This window comes from Drosophila persimilis, unplaced genomic scaffold (genome assembly GCF_003286085.1).
Source record: "Drosophila persimilis strain 14011-0111.01,24,50 unplaced genomic scaffold, DperRS2 tig00000431-arrow-pilon, whole genome shotgun sequence".
NCBI classification, from domain to species: domain Eukaryota; kingdom Metazoa; phylum Arthropoda; class Insecta; order Diptera; family Drosophilidae; genus Drosophila; species Drosophila persimilis.
The window spans coordinates 6,200,814-6,219,340 of record NW_020825312.1 but is presented as its reverse complement, the minus strand read 5'-3'; the positions used below and the strand labels follow the sequence as shown (position 1 = coordinate 6,219,340).

Below are 18,527 nucleotides of genomic sequence, written 5' to 3'. Positions count from 1 at the left end.
AGAGGGGGTTGTATTGAAACAATAAACAAAATATGGAAGCCATACGTCCCAATCAGTTTTATTTACTGATATATAGGATCGTATGTATTCGTTAAATGTTCTGTGGCTCCTTTCTATTGTTCCAACAGTTTGATAATGGTGTGCAGTTGATGTTATATTTTTTATTTTTAAATATTTCCACAAATCGTTTATAATTGAATTTTTATATTCCGTTCCCATGTCCGAAATGAACGTCTTCATTGGACCGTACTTGAGAATAAATGATTCAAATATTGCCGTTGCAACAGTTGCTGCACTTTTATTTGCGACAGGTATAGCAACTAGATATTTAGTCAAGTCACATATGAGCGTGACTGCATATTCATTGCCTTTTTCTGACTTGGGTAGTGGACCAATTGTATCCACTATCACTCTGTCAAAAGCCTTCATCGGGGTTTCTGTAATTGTTAAAGGGGTCTTTATATTTGTTGTTGTTTTTGCTTTTTGACATTTCTGACATTTCCGGATGTGCTCTGTTATATCGCGAGTCATACCTTTCCAGTAATAATGTCTTTTGACCTTGGCCAAGGTTTTTGCAATGCCTGTGTGACCTCCTTGTACTGGATCATCATGTAGTGTAGACAATATAGCTTCTTTCTCTTTAACATTTGTTAATGTGGTCACCGGGTTGAGTAGCGCTACTCTCAATGTTTTCAATATTTTATTGCCCATAATTTTGAAATTATCTATTGAAACCTTTTCAAAGATATTTTCCCACGGTGCCATTTTCAATTGACTGATTTTTAATATACCGGCTTCTTTTTCTAGCCTTGGAAATAGTTGTCCTAAGTCAATATTTCCATTATTAGTATATAAATCTCCAATATCAATTCTTGCTATAATTTTCTTACCATGTTTAAAGAAACATAGCATATCTTTTATATGCAAGGTCACTACTTTACGTACTTCATCATTATTAATGACTTCGTATACGTTGGGCTGAGAAGCTGTTTCGGTAGATTGCTTTGGCATCTCTACTTTGTTGTTTTCTGCGCAGAATTTTTGTCTACTTTGATACCTGGTAGTGACTTTCAGGACTTTATTTTGTATGTCTTTTAGTTCAGATATTGTTATCCGTGACAACGCATCGGCTACAAAATTATCTTTGCCTCTTAGGTACTCTACAGTAAAATTATACTCCTCTAATTCAAGTCTCATACGCGTTAATTTAGAACTGGGGTTTGTCATTGAAAACAAAAATGTTAGTGGTCTATGGTCTGTTTTTACTATGAAATGAGTTCCGTAGACATAGGGTCTAAATTTGGTGATTGCCCAATAAATAGCTGTTAACTCTTGTTCCGTCGTACTTTTGTTACTTTCTCCTTTGGTAAATGCTCTCGATGCGTAAGCTATTGGGAGTTGAGTCCCGTTGTGGGCTTGTGTTAGCACTGCACCACAGGCTTGCTTACTAGCATCTGTGATTATACAAAATTCTTTCGTAAAATCTGGATATTGTAACAGAGTAGGCTTTATTAATTGAGCTTTAAGATATTCAAATGCATTTTGACATTCATTAGTCCATTCAAATGGAACATTCTTTTTATTTAATCTTGTTATATGCCTAGAATAATCGGCGAAATTTTTGATGAATCGTCTGTAGTAATTACAAAATGCTATAAAACGTCTAGCGCTATCAGAGTCATGTGGGACTGGATAATTTAATATGACGTCAAACTTTTTGTCATCTGGTAAGATTCCCTTATCTGTGCATTTGTGACCCAAAAATGTGACTTCATGCATGAAAAATGAACATTTTTCAGGATGTAGTTTCAAGTTGTGTTTCCTACACATGTCAAAAACACTAATTAAATTGTTAAGCATGTGTTTTTCGGAACAACCGATTACTATTAAGTCATCCATATAGAGGAATGCTTGTGATGGTTCAAGTCCAGAGAATGCGATAGTCATCATTCTTTGGAATGAATTGGGAGCTATTTTCAAACCAAATGGTAATCGCGTGAAGCGATAAGAGCCGTTGCTCGTTGAAAAGGATGTTATATCTCTAGAGTTTTCGTCTAGCTCAATCTGATGGAATCCTGACATTAAGTCAAGACAAGAGAAATATTTTGCTCTTCCTAGTTGATCCAAGATATCATCGATCCTAGGAAGTGGAAATTTATCGGATAGTAATTTTTTATTAATTTGGCGATAGTCAACTACTAATCGCCATTTTTTCTTTTTGTTATCTATGGATTTCTTTGGTACTAGTAAAAGTGGACTGTTGTATTCTGAGGCTGACGGTTCAACTATTCTATCTTTGATTAGTTTATCGACTTGAGCTTGGATTTCGTCTTTTTGACTATGAGGATTTCTATAATTTTTTATATATACAGGTTCATTATCTTTTAATCTTAGTTTCTGCTTGTAAAAATTATTGGTTGTTATTGATTCGGTATCAAGTCCGAATATGTCTGCGTAGTTACAACAAAGTTCTTTTAATTGTTTATTAAATAGTTTTGGAAAATTTTTAGATAACTTTGATATAACATCGTTCGTTCTAGTTTCATTATTTATTTCGGATATATCATAATTTGCTAATGGTTCATAATTCAACTTATTTATATTAATCATTTGGTCGGTACTAGTTGTATTAAGTAAACGAACGAATGCATTTGCAGTTGTTACGACTGTGTTTGCTGCATATATACCAGGTTGAATTTCCTGGTTCGGAATAAAAATGCTATCTTCATTTGAAGTTAACTCAATTTTACGGACAACTTCGGATCGTGCTGGTAACACTATTGTATTGTTACCAGAGCTGTAATTTATGGGAACATAAATAGGGTAGTTTAGATTGTCTGGTCTTATTATGAGCAGATCTTTTGAAGGTGTGAAATCTAGTTGACAATTAAATTTTTTAATAAAATCTATTCCTAAAATTCCATCACACGGTATAGAAAAAGTTGATTCGACAATATGGAAGTTGTGTGGAATTATATATTTAGTTGTTTGTATTTCTAAGGATGTCATTCCTTTAGATTGAATTAATCCTTGATTGATTCCCTGAATATTTATTTTGTTGTTTTTGTTTATGTCATTAAAAGTGTCTGAATTGTCTTTTAACAGAGATATGTCTGCACCAGTATCTATCAAAAATATTAATTTCTTGCCTGTAGCTACGTTTGTGAATGTTACGAATATATTTATACTAAGATTAATCGAATGAACCTTTTTACTGTCTATTGCTGTGTACCTAAGGGCTGTTGTGAGTTTCCCGATTCATTCTGGGCAATTCTCACATTGTTGTTATTGCCATTATTATTGTTATGGCCTCTGTATGAGTTACCGCGGCCTCTATAGTTTCCTCTATATTGGCCTCTACCTCTATTGTTGCCATAATTATTATTTTGGTAGTTTCCACGGTAGTTTCCGCGGTTATACGCTCGGTTAGTGTTATATCTCTGTTGTGCAGCATATAGGACTGTATTTGGGTGTCCTACTGCGTCTGTGCAACTATCGACGAACACAGTTGTAATCTCACTCATTGTATTGAAATTTCGTGATTTCATTACAGACCTAACTTCGTCAATTGTGCTGTTTCCTATGATTGATTTTACAGCAACTTGTAGGCTCAATTCTTCGGCATATTCTTGCGATACACCGTTAACCATATGTGCCGATTGCAAAGCCCTTGTCAACTGTTCAACTTCTTGAATATATTGACTTGCCGTCTTTTGCTTTTGCTGCAGATTGAACAATTTAGCTGATATTGCTTTGGCTGATTCGCCTTTTATACCGCTTTTTAGTTTGTCTATTATGGACACTATTGTTTGTTCAGTGCTGATTAAGTTTCGAATATGGCCTTTGAGTTTAGTTTTTATTAGGTTGACTGCTGTAGTTTCATGTGTTCCCTTAAGTGAATCCACTAAGCTAAGAGCATCAATGAAACTTTGTAGATTCTCAGGCTTTCCACTAAACTCAGGTATGAGTGAAGCGGCTAGCTTAAGAAATTCTAGTTGTGACATGGCCATTTTTAGGGTTTTTACTTCAGTAATAGACTCTGATTCAGAATCAACTAGATTGGTTAGTGTGATTACCGCTGGTATCGTAAGGTCGCCTAGGTCTTCTTCTTTTATATGTGTATCTGAACCGCTTGCGATTTCAGATTCGCCCTCTAAGTCTGTGTTTGTGTCTTCCTCGACTAATACTGGAGTATTCAAAATCGAAGGTATAGTTATGTCTAGTGAATATTTTGATTTGATGCTATTTAAATTTGTTTTTAATCTATTCAAAAATCTTGATACATACGACCAATGCTGAGTATTTAACTTTTCTTTATTGTCGTGTATCAGGGAACGAGCTTGGTTAAAACATGCAACTAATATTGTCGCGTGTCTACTTATAGTTTCGTTTGAAATATTCCTATTTTGTGCTAGACACTTGTATGATTTATCAAAATTTTCTTTTATTTTAACTAATGCGGCATTAATATTTTGCCATTCCATTTCATTTTAAAATAATTATTAAAATGTGCAAAAACATTTATAGGTTTTCAATCAAATAATGATATATTTTTATTCATGATTCGTTTTGGACTTTTTCTTTTATTTTTGGCCAATTTTGGTTACCATTATAAATTTGTTTTAAATTTTGTCCAGGTCATCTGCCCGGCTTTGATAGCGTTTCTTAATGCATCTATTATGTAGTTTATACAATTTATATAATAGATGTCCTATGATTATAATGAAAATAATAGCAATAAGTATTGTTATTAACTTTAGGTCGGTGTTATTGACTTCGACTTTGTTTATTACATTCGCTGTCGAATCTACCGATTTTACATCTACTAAACCCATTGTGTAAAAATTTTCGAAATTTTCTTCAAATTTACTTATTTTGTTTGTTCGTGACATATGTATAATATACAAAAACAAATTTCCTTTTTTTTCTTTTATACTACTGTATAAATTCTTTGTTAATTGTTGAAATTAATTTATAATTTATATATATATTTTTTTCAGTTTTTACATTTCTTTCTGCCTAGTGTTTGTGTGGCTTTACAGGCCTCACTCTAATTGGGCAGATGTTATTCCGCTCAATTTTACAATTTTAGATCTTACAGTTAAGTTGTATGCATCGCAGGCATTTAGAAAAAAAAATTTTGTTTGGCGGTGGGCGCTCTAGGAAGCGCTGTCGGTTCACTGCTCCGGGTCTAGCTTGTTGCGCTAGACGAGGCCGGTGCTGGCTGCACAGGCTGCTACTGCTTCTCTGTTGGGGCACCGGTGCAGGCTGCACAGGTGTACTCGCAATGCGGCGAGTGTAGAGGTCCCTCGCAGTCGTTCGGGCAGGTCTTCCTTGGCTTTGCTATTTCTGTCGTTTGGGGTGGTGGAGTTACGATTAATATTTTACTGATATTTTGTATTGCAGTGTAGGTGGTTGTGTGCATTGGCTCTTTCATTTTCTTTTCTGCTAGCAACAATTTGATGTGATCGAGCTCTGTGTGTAATTTCACAGATGTGCTCCACGGCAAATTATCGTTGCTATTTAGCAGTTTGAGTAGTGTTGCCCTTCTGGCTCTCAGGCGTTTTACTACGCCGCCTCTTTTGCCACACATACCACTCTACTTACTGCGTTCAGTTCCGCTCCATTTCGTTGTTAATTTTTATACCCGATACTCAAAATGAGTATTGGGGTATATTAGATTTGTGGTAAAAGTGTATGTGTGTAACGTCCAGAAGGAATCGTTTCCGACCCCATAAAGTATATATATTCTTGATCAGCATCAATAGCCGAGTCGATTGAGCCATGTCTGTCTGTCCGTCTGTCCGTCCGTCCGTCTGTCCGTCTGTCCGTCTGTCCGTCTGTCCGTCCCCTTCAGCGCCTAATGCTCAAAGACTATAAGAGCTAGAGCAACGATGTTTTGGATCCAGACTTCTGTGATATGTCACTGCTACAAAAATATTTCAAAACTTTGCCCCGCCCACTTCCGCCCCCACAAAGGGCGAAAATCTGTGGCATCCACAATTTTAAAGATACGAGAAAACCAAAAACGCAGAATCGTAGAGAATGACGATATCTTTTAGACTGCGGAATCTGAATTGGATCGTATTATTAATATAGCCAGCATCAAGAAAACAATTTCATTTTTTCTCGCCCTGTCTCTCTCTAACACACACGTAGCATAGGCGGCTTTGCTTAGAGTAAAACATTAGCGCCTAGATCTCAGAGACTATAAAAGCTAGTGCAACCAAATTTGGTATCCACACTCCTAATATATCGGACCGAGACGAGTTTGTTTCAAAATTTCGCCACACCCCCTTCCGCCCCCGCAAAGGATGCAGATCTGGGGATATTCATAAATCTCAGAGACTATTAAGGCTAGAGTAACCAAATTTGGTATTCGCACTCCTGTTAGATCTCACTATAAAACGTATATCTCAAAATTTCGCCCCACCCCCTTCCGCCCACACAAAGGACGAAAATCTGTTGCATCCACAATATTGCAGATTTGAGAAAACTAAAAACGCAGAATCATAGATAACGATCATATCTATCAGATTGCTGAATCTGGATCAGATCAGATAATTTTTGTAGCCAAAAGGAACAAATCAATTTGCATTGGCTACGCAGCGCCCGACGTCACGCTCAGACTGATTTTCTGTCTCTCTCGCACGCACTCTTTGTCGTGTCGTTTAATATTAGCGGCGTCTGCCGGAGGAAAGCCATACTGACTTAGTATCGGGTATAACTGTAGAGTTGCGGTGTCCGCAGCAACTCACAACGTTCCCCCTCGTTTTTTTTGTTACTGCTGCTTCCAGTGCACTGCAGTGGTGCCTGCTGTGGTGCTGCTGTTGTTGTCCGCTCTCGCCGCTCTCGCTCTCGCTCTCCGCTTTTTTTTTTATATGATTTATTTTAACATATTTTTGTTTCCGAACATCTACATGTTCGTGACACTTGTCACGGTCGCCATGTAATATGTCACTATTGTAATTATAACACTGGCACGTCTGTGCCGTTTGACTTCGGTTTTTAGAATATCTTTATTGAATTTATTCTTATAACCAGTGTGCCAGTGTTATAATTACAATAGTGACATATTACAAAGTACTAAATTCAAATCTGTGTGTCGATTAATTTATTCGGTTTTGATCTCGTTGCATAATTTGTATTTGGTATTGATGCGAGCCACTGTATATCCGAACTGAGGGAATAACTGATCGGATATTCCAGGTACCATCACGATGTCCTTCCTTCGTCTAGAAAACAGAAGGATTAATATCCAATTAGAAATTCAAATGAGTCGTATGTTACCTGAAGGATCACCATCCTTCCCTTTCTCTGTGCTTAATATAATGCTTAATATAGTGATTATTAATATTGATGCAAGCCACTGGGAATCCGAACTAAGGGAATAACTGATCGGATATTCCAGGTACCATCACGATGTCCTTCCTTCGTCTAGAAAACAGAAGGATTAATATCCAATTAGAAATTCAAATGAGTCGTAAGTTACCTGAAGGATCACCATCCTTCCATTTCCTTCCTTCCCTTTCTCTGTGCTTAATATAGTGCTTAATATAGTGCTTAATATAGTGATTATTAATATTGATGCAAGCCACTGGGAATCCGAACTGGGGGAGTATTTGTTCGGATATCCCGGTACCTTCACTATCGCCTTTCTTTATCTAGAAAACGTAACAAGGATTCAAATCGAATTAGCTATTGAAATGAGTCGCGCCTTACTTGAAGAGCCGCCTTCCCTCTCCAAAAGTCATTCTTTGAGTTCGTGTGTCCAAAAAGTAACAAACAAATTTTTAACTTGAAACCAATTTTTTTTTTGTACACTGAATTACTGAATTTTTGTTTTCCGGAAATAAAAACTTAAATTTTGGATGCTCCTCACTCGAGGCCTGGGGACTGAATGAATATTTTCCAAATTGTTTTCCATGCCTTAATTTTTCTATGCTTTTGTTCGATTCCACAGCCTACTACATGTATCCCAGGTTTTATGCCCGGAACGCATTTTCGGGTTTAGTTGGAGATCAAAGTCGGCGAAACGAATCGATTCGAACAAATTTGTGCTAATTGTTGGACAGAATGCGGTTCAGTCTCAGCTTTTCGGCTTGTGGGAATTCTCCCGATATCGAATCAGATAGAATGTCTCTTGACGGAGGGTTCAGCTCTTCTTTTAGCTATCGCTAAGTGACCAATGACCTCAGTTGAGTTCGTAAGTATCTGGTTGGGCCCTCCTACTACTATGATCCCCTCCACCTCCACTCCCTCTGCCATTCCACTTCCACTTCCAAGTAACTTTAACTTTACTTTTAACAATTTTTTTGCTAATGCACATTTCTGTTTGCTTAACCTACACATGCCCCAGCCACTGCCCCAACCCTTAGGATTTGCCTAATTTGTAGATAATATGTAGGCTGGTGACATGTGTCACACAATGTGTGAACCATTGCCATTCGCAGCTGTCCCCCCATCCCACAAGCCAGAACAAAAAACCAGGAAAAAGTACTAAATTCAAATCTGTGTGTGGATTAATTTATTCGGTTTTGATCTCGTTGCATAATTTTTATTTGGTATTGATGCGAGCCACTGTATATCCGAACTGAGGGAATAACTGATCGGATATTCCAGGTACCATCACGATGTCCTTCCTTTGTCTAGAAAACAGAAGGATTAATATCCAATTAGAAATTCAAATGAGTCGTATGTTACCTGAAGGATCACCATCCTTCCCTTTCTCTGTGCTTAATATAATGCTTAATATAGTGATTATTAATATTGATGCAAGCCACTGGGAATCCGAACTAAGGGAATAACTGATCGGATATTCCAGGTACCATCACGATGTCCTTCCTTCGTCTAGAAAACAGAAGGATTAATATCCAATTAGAAATTCAAATGAGTCGTAAGTTACCTGAAGGATCACCATCCTTCCATTTCCTTCCTTCCCTTTCTCTGTGCTTAATATAGTGCTTAATATAGTGATTATTAATATTGATGCAAGCCACTGGGAATCCGAACTGGGGGAGTATTTGTTCGGATATCCCGGTACCTTCACTATCGCCTTTCTTTATCTAGAAAACGTAACAAGGATTCAAATCGAATTAGCTATTGAAATGAGTCGCGCCTTACTTGAAGAGCCGCCTTTCCTCCCCAAAAGTCATTCTTTGAGTTCGTGTGTCCAAAAAGTAACAAACAAATTTTTAACTTGAAACCAATTTTTTTTTTGTACACTGAATTACTGAATTTTTGTTTTCCGGAAATAAAAACTTAAATTTTGGATGCTCCTCACTCGAGGCCTGGGGACTGAATGAATATTTTCCAAATTGTTTTCCATGCCTTAATTTTTCTATGCTTTTGTTCGATTCCACAGCCTACTACATGTATCCCAGGTTTTATGCCCGGAACGCATTTTCGGGTTTAGTTGGAGATCAAAGTCGGCGAAACGAATCGATTCGAACAAATTTGTGCTAATTGTTGGACAGAATGCGGTTCAGTCTCAGCTTTTCGGCTTGTGGGAATTCTCCCGATATCGAATCAGATAGAATGTCTCTTGACGGAGGGTTCAGCTCTTCTTTTAGCTATCGCTAAGTGACCAATGACCTCAGTTGAGTTCGTAAGTATCTGGTTGGGCCCTCCTACTACTATGATCCCCTCCACCTCCACTCCCTCTGCCATTCCACTTCCACTTCCAAGTAACTTTAACTTTACTTTTAACAATTTTTTTGCTAATGCACATTTCTGTTTGCTTAACCTACACATGCCCCAGCCACTGCCCCAACCCTTAGGATTTGCCTAATTTGTAGATAATATGTAGGCTGGTGACATGTGTCACACAATGTGTGAACCATTGCCATTCGCAGCTGTCCCCCCATCCCACAAGCCAGAACAAAAAACCAGGAAAAAGTACTAAATTCAAATCTGTGTGTGGATTAATTTATTCGGTTTTGATCTCGTTGCATAATTTTTATTTGGTATTGATGCGAGCCACTGTATATCCGAACTGAGGGAATAACTGATCGGATATTCCAGGTACCATCACGATGTCCTTCCTTTGTCTAGAAAACAGAAGGATTAATATCCAATTAGAAATTCAAATGAGTCGTATGTTACCTGAAGGATCACCATCCTTCCCTTTCTCTGTGCTTAATATAATGCTTAATATAGTGATTATTAATATTGATGCAAGCCACTGGGAATCCGAACTAAGGGAATAACTGATCGGATATTCCAGGTACCATCACGATGTCCTTCCTTCGTCTAGAAAACAGAAGGATTAATATCCAATTAGAAATTCAAATGAGTCGTAAGTTACCTGAAGGATCACCATCCTTCCATTTCCTTCCTTCCCTTTCTCTGTGCTTAATATAGTGCTTAATATAGTGATTATTAATATTGATGCAAGCCACTGGGAATCCGAACTGGGGGAGTATTTGCTCGGATATCCCGGTACCTTCACTATCGCCTTTCTTTATCTAGAAAACGTAACAAGGATTCAAATCGAATTAGCTATTGAAATGAGTCGCGCCTTACTTGAAGAGCCGCCTTTCCTCCCCAAAAGTCATTCTTTGAGTTCGTGTGTCCAAAAAGTAACAAACAAATTTTTAACTTGAAACCAATTTTTTTTTTGTACACTGAATTACTGAATTTTTGTTTTCCGGAAATAAAAACTTAAATTTTGGATGCTCCTCACTCGAGGCCTGGGGACTGAATGAATATTTTCCAAATTGTTTTCCATGCCTTAATTTTTCTATGCTTTTGTTCGATTCCACAGCCTACTACATGTATCCCAGGTTTTATGCCCGGTACGCATTTTCGGGTTTAGTTGGAGATCAAAGTCGGCGAAACGAATCGATTCGAACAAATTTGTGCTAATTGTTGGACAGAATGCGGTTCAGTCTCAGCTTTTCGGCTTGTGGGAATTCTCCCGATATCGAATCAGATAGAATGTCTCTTGACGGAGGGTTCAGCTCTTCTTTTAGCTATCGCTAAGTGACCAATGACCTCAGTTGAGTTCGTAAGTATCTGGTTGGGCCCTCCTACTACTATGATCCCCTCCACCTCCACTCCCTCTGCCATTCCACTTCCACTTCCAAGTAACTTTAACTTTACTTTTAACAATTTTTTTGCTAATGCACATTTCTGTTTGCTTAACCTACACATGCCCCAGCCACTGCCCCAACCCTTAGGATTTGCCTAATTTGTAGATAATATGTAGGCTGGTGACATGTGTCACACAATGTGTGAACCATTGCCATTCGCAGCTGTCCCCCCATCCCACAAGCCAGAACAAAAAACCAGGAAAAAGTACTAAATTCAAATCTGTGTGTGGATTAATTTATTCGGTTTTGTTCTCGTTGCATAATTTTTTTTATTTGGTATTGATGCGAGCCACTGTATATCCGAACTGAGGGAATAACTGATCGGATATTCCAGGTACCATCACGATGTCCTTCCTTCGTCTAGAAAACAGAAGGATTAATATCCAATTAGAAATTCAAATGAGTCGTATGTTACCTGAAGGATCACCATCCTTCCCTTTCTCTGTGCTTAATATAATGCTTAATATAGTGATTATTAATATTGATGCAAGCCACTGGGAATCCGAACTAAGGGAATAACTGATCGGATATTCCAGGTACCATCACGATGTCCTTCCTTCGTCTAGAAAACAGAAGGATTAATATCCAATTAGAAATTCAAATGAGTCGTAAGTTACCTGAAGGATCACCATCCTTCCATTTCCTTCCTTCCCTTTCTCTGTGCTTAATATAGTGATTATTAATATTGATGCAAGCCACTGGGAATCCGAACTGGGGGAGTATTTGTTCGGATATCCCGGTACCTTCACTATCGCCTTTCTTTATCTAGAAAACGTAACAAGGATTCAAATCGAATTAGCTATTGAAATGAGTCGCGCCTTACTTGAAGAGCCGCCTTTCCTCCCCAAAAGTCATTCATTGAGTTCGTGTGTCCAAAAAGTAACAAACAAATTTTTAACTTGAAACCAATTTTTTTTTGTACACTGAATTACTGAATTTTTGTTTTCCGGAAATAAAAACTTAAATTTTGGATGCTCCTCACTCGAGGCCTGGGGACTGAATGAATATTTTCCAAATTGTTTTCCATGCCTTAATTTTTCTATGCTTTTGTTCGATTCCACAGCCTACTACATGTATCCCAGGTTTTATGCCCGGTACGCATTTTCGGGTTTAGTTGGAGATCAAAGTCGGCGAAACGAATCGATTCGAACAAATTTGTGCTAATTGTTGGACAGAATGCGGTTCAGTCTCAGCTTTTCGGCTTGTGGGAATTCTCCCGATATCGAATCAGATAGAATGTCTCTTGACGGAGGGTTCAGCTCTTCTTTTAGCTATCGCTAAGTGACCAATGACCTCAGTTGAGTTCGTAAGTATCTGGTTGGGCCCTCCTACTACTATGATCCCCTCCACCTCCACTCCCTCTGCCATTCCACTTCCACTTCCAAGTAACTTTAACTTTACTTTTAACAATTTTTTTGCTAATGCACATTTCTGTTTGCTTAACCTACACATGCCCCAGCCACTGCCCCAACCCTTAGGATTTGCCTAATTTGTAGATAATATGTAGGCTGGTGACATGTGTCACACAATGTGTGAACCATTGCCATTCGCAGCTGTCCCCCCATCCCACAAGCCAGAACAAAAAACCAGGAAAAGTACTAAATTCAAATCTGTGTGTGGATTAATTTATTCGGTTTTGATCTCGTTGCATAATTTTTATTTGGTATTGATGCGAGCCACTGTATATCCGAACTGAGGGAATAACTGATCGGATATTCCAGGTACCATCACGATGTCCTTCCTTCGTCTAGAAAACAGAAGGATTAATATCCAATTAGAAATTCAAATGAGTCGTATGTTACCTGAAGGATCACCATCCTTCCCTTTCTCTGTGCTTAATATAATGCTTAATATAGTGATTATTAATATTGATGCAAGCCACTGGGAATCCGAACTAAGGGAATAACTGATCGGATATTCCAGGTACCATCACGATGTCCTTCCTTCGTCTAGAAAACAGAAGGATTAATATCCAATTAGAAATTCAAATGAGTCGTAAGTTACCTGAAGGATCACCATCCTTCCATTTCCTTCCTTCCCTTTCTCTGTGCTTAATATAGTGCTTAATATAGTGATTATTAATATTGATGCAAGCCACTGGGAATCCGAACTGGGGGAGTATTTGCTCGGATATCCCGGTACCTTCACTATCGCCTTTCTTTATCTAGAAAACGTAACAAGGATTCAAATCGAATTAGCTATTGAAATGAGTCGCGCCTTACTTGAAGAGCCGCCTTCCCTCCCCAAAAGTCATTCTTTGAGTTCGTGTGTCCAAAAAGTAACAAACAAATTTTTAACTTGAAACCAATTTTTTTTTTGTACACTGAATTACTGAATTTTTGTTTTCCGGAAATAAAAACTTAAATTTTGGATGCTCCTCACTCGAGGCCTGGGGACTGAATGAATATTTTCCAAATTGTTTTCCATGCCTTAATTTTTCTATGCTTTTGTTCGATTCCACAGCCTACTACATGTATCCCAGGTTTTATGCCCGGTACGCATTTTCGGGTTTAGTTGGAGATCAAAGTCGGCGAAACGAATCGATTCGAACAAATTTGTGCTAATTGTTGGACAGAATGCGGTTCAGTCTCAGCTTTTCGGCTTGTGGGAATTCTCCCGATATCGAATCAGATAGAATGTCTCTTGACGGAGGGTTCAGCTCTTCTTTTAGCTATCGCTAAGTGACTAATGACCTCAGTTGAGTTCGTAAGTATCTGGTTGGGCCCTCCTACTACTATGATCCCCTCCACCTCCACTCCCTCTGCCATTCCACTTCCACTTCCAAGTAACTTTAACTTTACTTTTAACAATTTTTTTGCTAATGCACATTTCTGTTTGCTTAACCTACACATGCCCCAGCCACTGCCCCAACCCTTAGGATTTGCCTAATTTGTAGATAATATGTAGGCTGGTGACATGTGTCACACAATGTGTGAACCATTGCCATTCGCAGCTGTCCCCCCATCCCACAAGCCAGAACAAAAAACCAGGAAAAGTACTAAATTCAAATCTGTGTGTGGATTAATTTATTCGGTTTTGATCTCGTTGCATAATTTTTATTTGGTATTGATGCGAGCCACTGTATATCCGAACTGAGGGAATAACTGATCGGATATTCCAGGTACCATCACGATGTCCTTCCTTCGTCTAGAAAACAGAAGGATTAATATCCAATTAGAAATTCAAATGAGTCGTATGTTACCTGAAGGATCACCATCCTTCCCTTTCTCTGTGCTTAATATAATGCTTAATATAGTGATTATTAATATTGATGCAAGCCACTGGGAATCCGAACTAAGGGAATAACTGATCGGATATTCCAGGTACCATCACGATGTCCTTCCTTCGTCTAGAAAACAGAAGGATTAATATCCAATTAGAAATTCAAATGAGTCGTAAGTTACCTGAAGGATCACCATCCTTCCATTTCCTTCCTTCCCTTTCTCTGTGCTTAATATAGTGCTTAATATAGTGATTATTAATATTGATGCAAGCCACTGGGAATCCGAACTGGGGGAGTATTTGCTCGGATATCCCGGTACCTTCACTATCGCCTTTCTTTATCTAGAAAACGTAACAAGGATTCAAATCGAATTAGCTATTGAAATGAGTCGCGCCTTACTTGAAGAGCCGCCTTCCCTCCCCAAAAGTCATTCTTTGAGTTCGTGTGTCCAAAAAGTAACAAACAAATTTTTAACTTGAAACCAATTTTTTTTTTGTACACTGAATTACTGAATTTTTGTTTTCCGGAAATAAAAACTTAAATTTTGGATGCTCCTCACTCGAGGCCTGGGGACTGAATGAATATTTTCAAAATTGTTTTCCATGCCTTAATTTTTCTATGCTTTTGTTCGATTCCACAGCCTACTACATGTATCCCAGGTTTTATGCCCGGTACGCATTTTCGGGTTTAGTTGGAGATCAAAGTCGGCGAAACGAATCGATTCGAACAAATTTGTGCTAATTGTTGGACAGAATGCGGTTCAGTCTCAGCTTTTCGGCTTGTGGGAATTCTCCCGATATCGAATCAGATAGAATGTCTCTTGACGGAGGGTTCAGCTCTTCTTTTAGCTATCGCTAAGTGACCAATGACCTCAGTTGAGTTCGTAAGCATCTGGTTGGGCCCTCCAACTACTACGATCCCTTCCACTCCCACTCGCTCTGCCATTCAAAGTAACTTTAACTTTACTCTTATCGTCTTCAGCCTGGCAACAATAACAATTTGTTACTAATGCACATTTCTGTTTGCTTAACCTACACATGCCCCAGCCACTGCCCCAACCCTTAGCGGCCTCATCCCAACGCCCTCATGGAAACCCCGCCGATGGAACCCACTGCATGGGCCGTAGATGGCAGCGGGAACATGAGCTAAACTACTCATTAAGCCAACTTTGGCGCTTGTCCATATGAAACTCAAGCGATTTGTCCAGACTCAAGGATGGGGTTGGCCTCAATAGAGATGGCGAATGGTGGGATGGGATATGTTGGTGGTGGGGGGCGTTGGAGGTTTGGGTGTACGGGGGCTAGGTGGGAGAGGATGAGGTTGAGTTTATCCCCAGTGCTATGTTTGATTAAGCAATTCCAGGCGGAAATTAAATGGACACGCAAAACAAACTCTTAGCTGGGCACCAGGAAAAAAAGGGTCAGGCTTTGAGTTAGAGAGAGACAGATACTCGTGGCTGTGGACACAGGATGATTCTCCCTTTGGCTTGATCCCCCTTTTAGGTCAGGGTGGGGTTGGGGTGGTGTCTCTATCAAACTTAACTGAGCAGCGCTCAAGTGAGAAGATTAAATCGCCATAAATATTAACTACAGTTGCTTCCTGCAGGTCAGAAGAGAGTTGGGGGATGATAAGGAAGGGACAGGGGCAGGGAAGGGACAGGTGGAGAGGTGGAAGGTAAAGTTGGGTGGCAGCTGGACCTCGATGTGGACCTGGACCTGTGAAGGGTAAAGATACATACATAAGACAATTTGAAAGCGCTTGCCTTGATTTAGCACCGGAAGGCACGCACATCACGTGCGACCCCGCCAAAGGTCCAACAACTGGTCCCCTGGTGTTGCCACGCCTTTACCGCTCATCCTGACCCCTACCAGTGCGAATACCAATGCCTTGGGGCAAGTGTACAAATCAAATGATTTATTGGTGCAACCGTGGAACTGGAGCATCTCGCGTGAGAAGCCACCAAATAATTGAAACGTACGCATGTCAGTCTGTGACTAGAAAAGGGGAGGCAGTATCCAGGTGGGGGTTAAGGCAGTTAAGGATATCCTTTAAGATATTTTCTATGTGAGGATTAAACATTATATTTACTTAACATAGTTGCTCAAGAAATTATCACAGAAGCTATAGAGACATATAGGGCTATGATCAGGTAGATTCCGACAGGAATATAACGGTTCTTGTGGTATGATCCGATTTTTCCATTATTTCCACTGAAAGTATCCAAAGCTTTGTGCTAATTGTTTGGCAGCGATGGGCGATAGAAGATATAAGCGTTGGGTGGAGCTGTGATGCAAATGTGTTCTTGTGGCAGTTATAACTGAATTTTCCACCACCCCTTCCCGTGTACACCCCTCCTCTGGCAGTCATCGAGAGCTAGCCTGATTGCATTTGCCGTTTGCTTTTGGCCAATTTGCGTTGACTAGAAGCTTTCGAGTCATTAACCAATCGAACCGCACTGCCACCCGCACCGTGGTGCATTCTGCACTTCACCGGCCGGTATGGTTCGGCGTAATAAGATTTCAACGGATTTCTGAGCAGCATCCACCGGAGCCCACAACCTCCCACCCCCCGCATTGCCACAGCAGCGACCCCCCGTGTTGGCCATTCAGGAATCAACCCCATTTTCAGTTAGTTAATTGCTAATATTACACAAGTGCCAGAGCCGAGGCGCACTAAAGTATGCTATCCTCTCGCTCGCGCTCTCTGGTCGCGCTCGCAGGTTTCCGTCCGTTTCGTTGCTCTTCGCCTCAGCTCAGCTCGGCTCGGCTCGGCTCGCTTCTTTTCGGCTGTGCGATGGCTTCCACTTACTCTCTCCATTGCTATCGTTCTCTGCCTACAGTACGCTGCGCTAGTTAACGCACAGCTGGGATTAACGTACATGTAAATGTGCTTGAGGAAAATTCAGTTTCAGAATTTGTATATAGAAATTTTCTAATGGAAATATCGAGGTTGCTCTTGCCTTTTGCCTGTTCATAATAGCTTTTCTTTATTTGTCTCAACCTGTTCATACACTTCTCAACCTGACTGTTTGATCCATTATTGCCGCGCTCTGCGCGCAGACGCCGACGGAAGGCCGGCCGAGCCGCCAGAGACCGGCGCAGGGTTGCAGCGCTGTTTCTGCTGTTGTGATTTCCGCTCTGCTCTTCTACTTTCGCCGTCACTATCCATTGCTCTGCTCTGTTGTGGGTTGTGGGTGCCGCCGCACGTGCCAAGCGTCTACGTTGGGGGTTGCTCACGACAAGCGGCAGCCGCTGCCGTTGCTTCCACAGAGCCAGAGCCAGAGCCGACGTGGCAGTAGCTCGTCACAGTTTCGCGAACAGTTCAGCATCAGCCCTTGCAACGAGCGCATCGCAAATCGCAACGCGGGCGCCGCTGTCTCGTCGTCGACGGCACATCAAAAGCAACCAACTAGCAGTAACAGTAACAGTAACGGCAACCAGTGCTACAGTGGACAACAGTGCGTCACAAGTCCCGAGCAGAACGAACAAGTCAGAGCGCGCGAAAAGAACGGGAAGAGCAGTTCCAAGAGCAGTTCAATAGCATTCAGTTCTTTAATTTTTTCTATTCATTTTTGTTGTTGTTATTGAGTGAGTGCGGAATCGCCCCAACAACAATAATAACAAGAGGAAACGAAGAGGAAGACAGAGCACAGCAGGTGATTTCTCTCAGTGTGCACCGTAACCGCACACAACACACATATCAGCGGCTCAGCAGTGAGCAAGAGAGTGAGAGAGGTGAGTGAGTGTTATCCAAATTAACAGTTGCAATAACAAAAATTGCGTGTAGAAGAGCGTCAAAAATGCTTAATTTAGCCGCTAATCGGCCCCTCGAATGGCCATTGATTAGCAATATAATGAGGCTTCCTTTAGCGGCTAATGCTTGTGCGTTATGGCGCAACAAAATACGGGAAAGAACAATAATAATAATAATAATAGTAAGAGACAAGAGCACGAAACGCACGAGAACACAAAAACACAAACAAAACATGTGCGCAAGTCAAAATTGTCGTAACATTGCGAAATTGATTTTTCATCTGCCCCTGGTCTCTCCTTGCCGACCAACGTTGTGTGCCAGCAAGAGAGCTCTCTCCCTTTCTCGTTGTCTCTCACTCTGTCATAGCACTGTGCAAGGTATATAAAATGTGAGGTAAGGCAGGCTGGCTTACGCCAAAATCCTGGTCGTAGTCCTTGAGTCGCAGCCTCACCCCGCAC

The 18,527-nt window shown here is 40.1% G+C and overlaps 1 protein-coding gene and 3 long non-coding RNA genes across 11 annotated transcripts in view; 1 reads left to right on the top strand and 3 right to left on the bottom strand.

Moving 5' to 3' along the window:
* Positions 1–18,527, top strand: part of LOC6596933 — a 79,581-nt gene that overhangs the window by 19,674 nt on the left and 41,380 nt on the right. Inside the window, exon 1 of one of the 2 annotated variants that reach the window (XM_026989451.1) lies at positions 15,156–15,199. The exons of the other annotated variant lie outside the window; for it this stretch is intronic. Coding sequence (XP_026845252.1) covers positions 15,182–15,199 — 18 coding nt within the window. The 5' untranslated portion in view covers positions 15,156–15,181. Of the gene's footprint in view, positions 1–15,155; positions 15,200–18,527 lie in introns of those variants that run through there. 2 annotated transcript variants of the gene reach the window in all.
* LOC113565969 lies at positions 7,096–10,668 on the bottom strand. Of its 7 annotated transcripts, none has more exons than XR_003408854.1 (6): positions 10,525–10,668; positions 10,307–10,460; positions 10,105–10,251; positions 8,704–8,850; positions 7,291–7,437; positions 7,096–7,235 (listed from the first exon to the last, which is right to left on the bottom strand). It is a non-coding gene; the product is annotated as an uncharacterized LOC113565969 (long non-coding RNA). The 7 variants fall into 7 exon arrangements; XR_003408853.1 differs by having other exon boundaries at positions 10,307–10,466; positions 10,525–10,667; XR_003408855.1 differs by lacking the exons at positions 10,105–10,251; positions 10,307–10,460; positions 10,525–10,668 and adding exons at positions 8,906–9,065; positions 9,124–9,266.
* Positions 12,690–13,457, bottom strand: LOC113565971. Its single transcript, XR_003408861.1, has 4 exons — positions 13,316–13,457; positions 13,098–13,257; positions 12,896–13,042; positions 12,690–12,840 (listed from the first exon to the last, which is right to left on the bottom strand). It is a non-coding gene; the product is annotated as an uncharacterized LOC113565971 (long non-coding RNA).
* Positions 14,090–14,856, bottom strand: LOC113565970. The gene is made up of 4 exons (XR_003408860.1): positions 14,716–14,856; positions 14,498–14,657; positions 14,296–14,442; positions 14,090–14,240 (listed from the first exon to the last, which is right to left on the bottom strand). It is a non-coding gene; the product is annotated as an uncharacterized LOC113565970 (long non-coding RNA).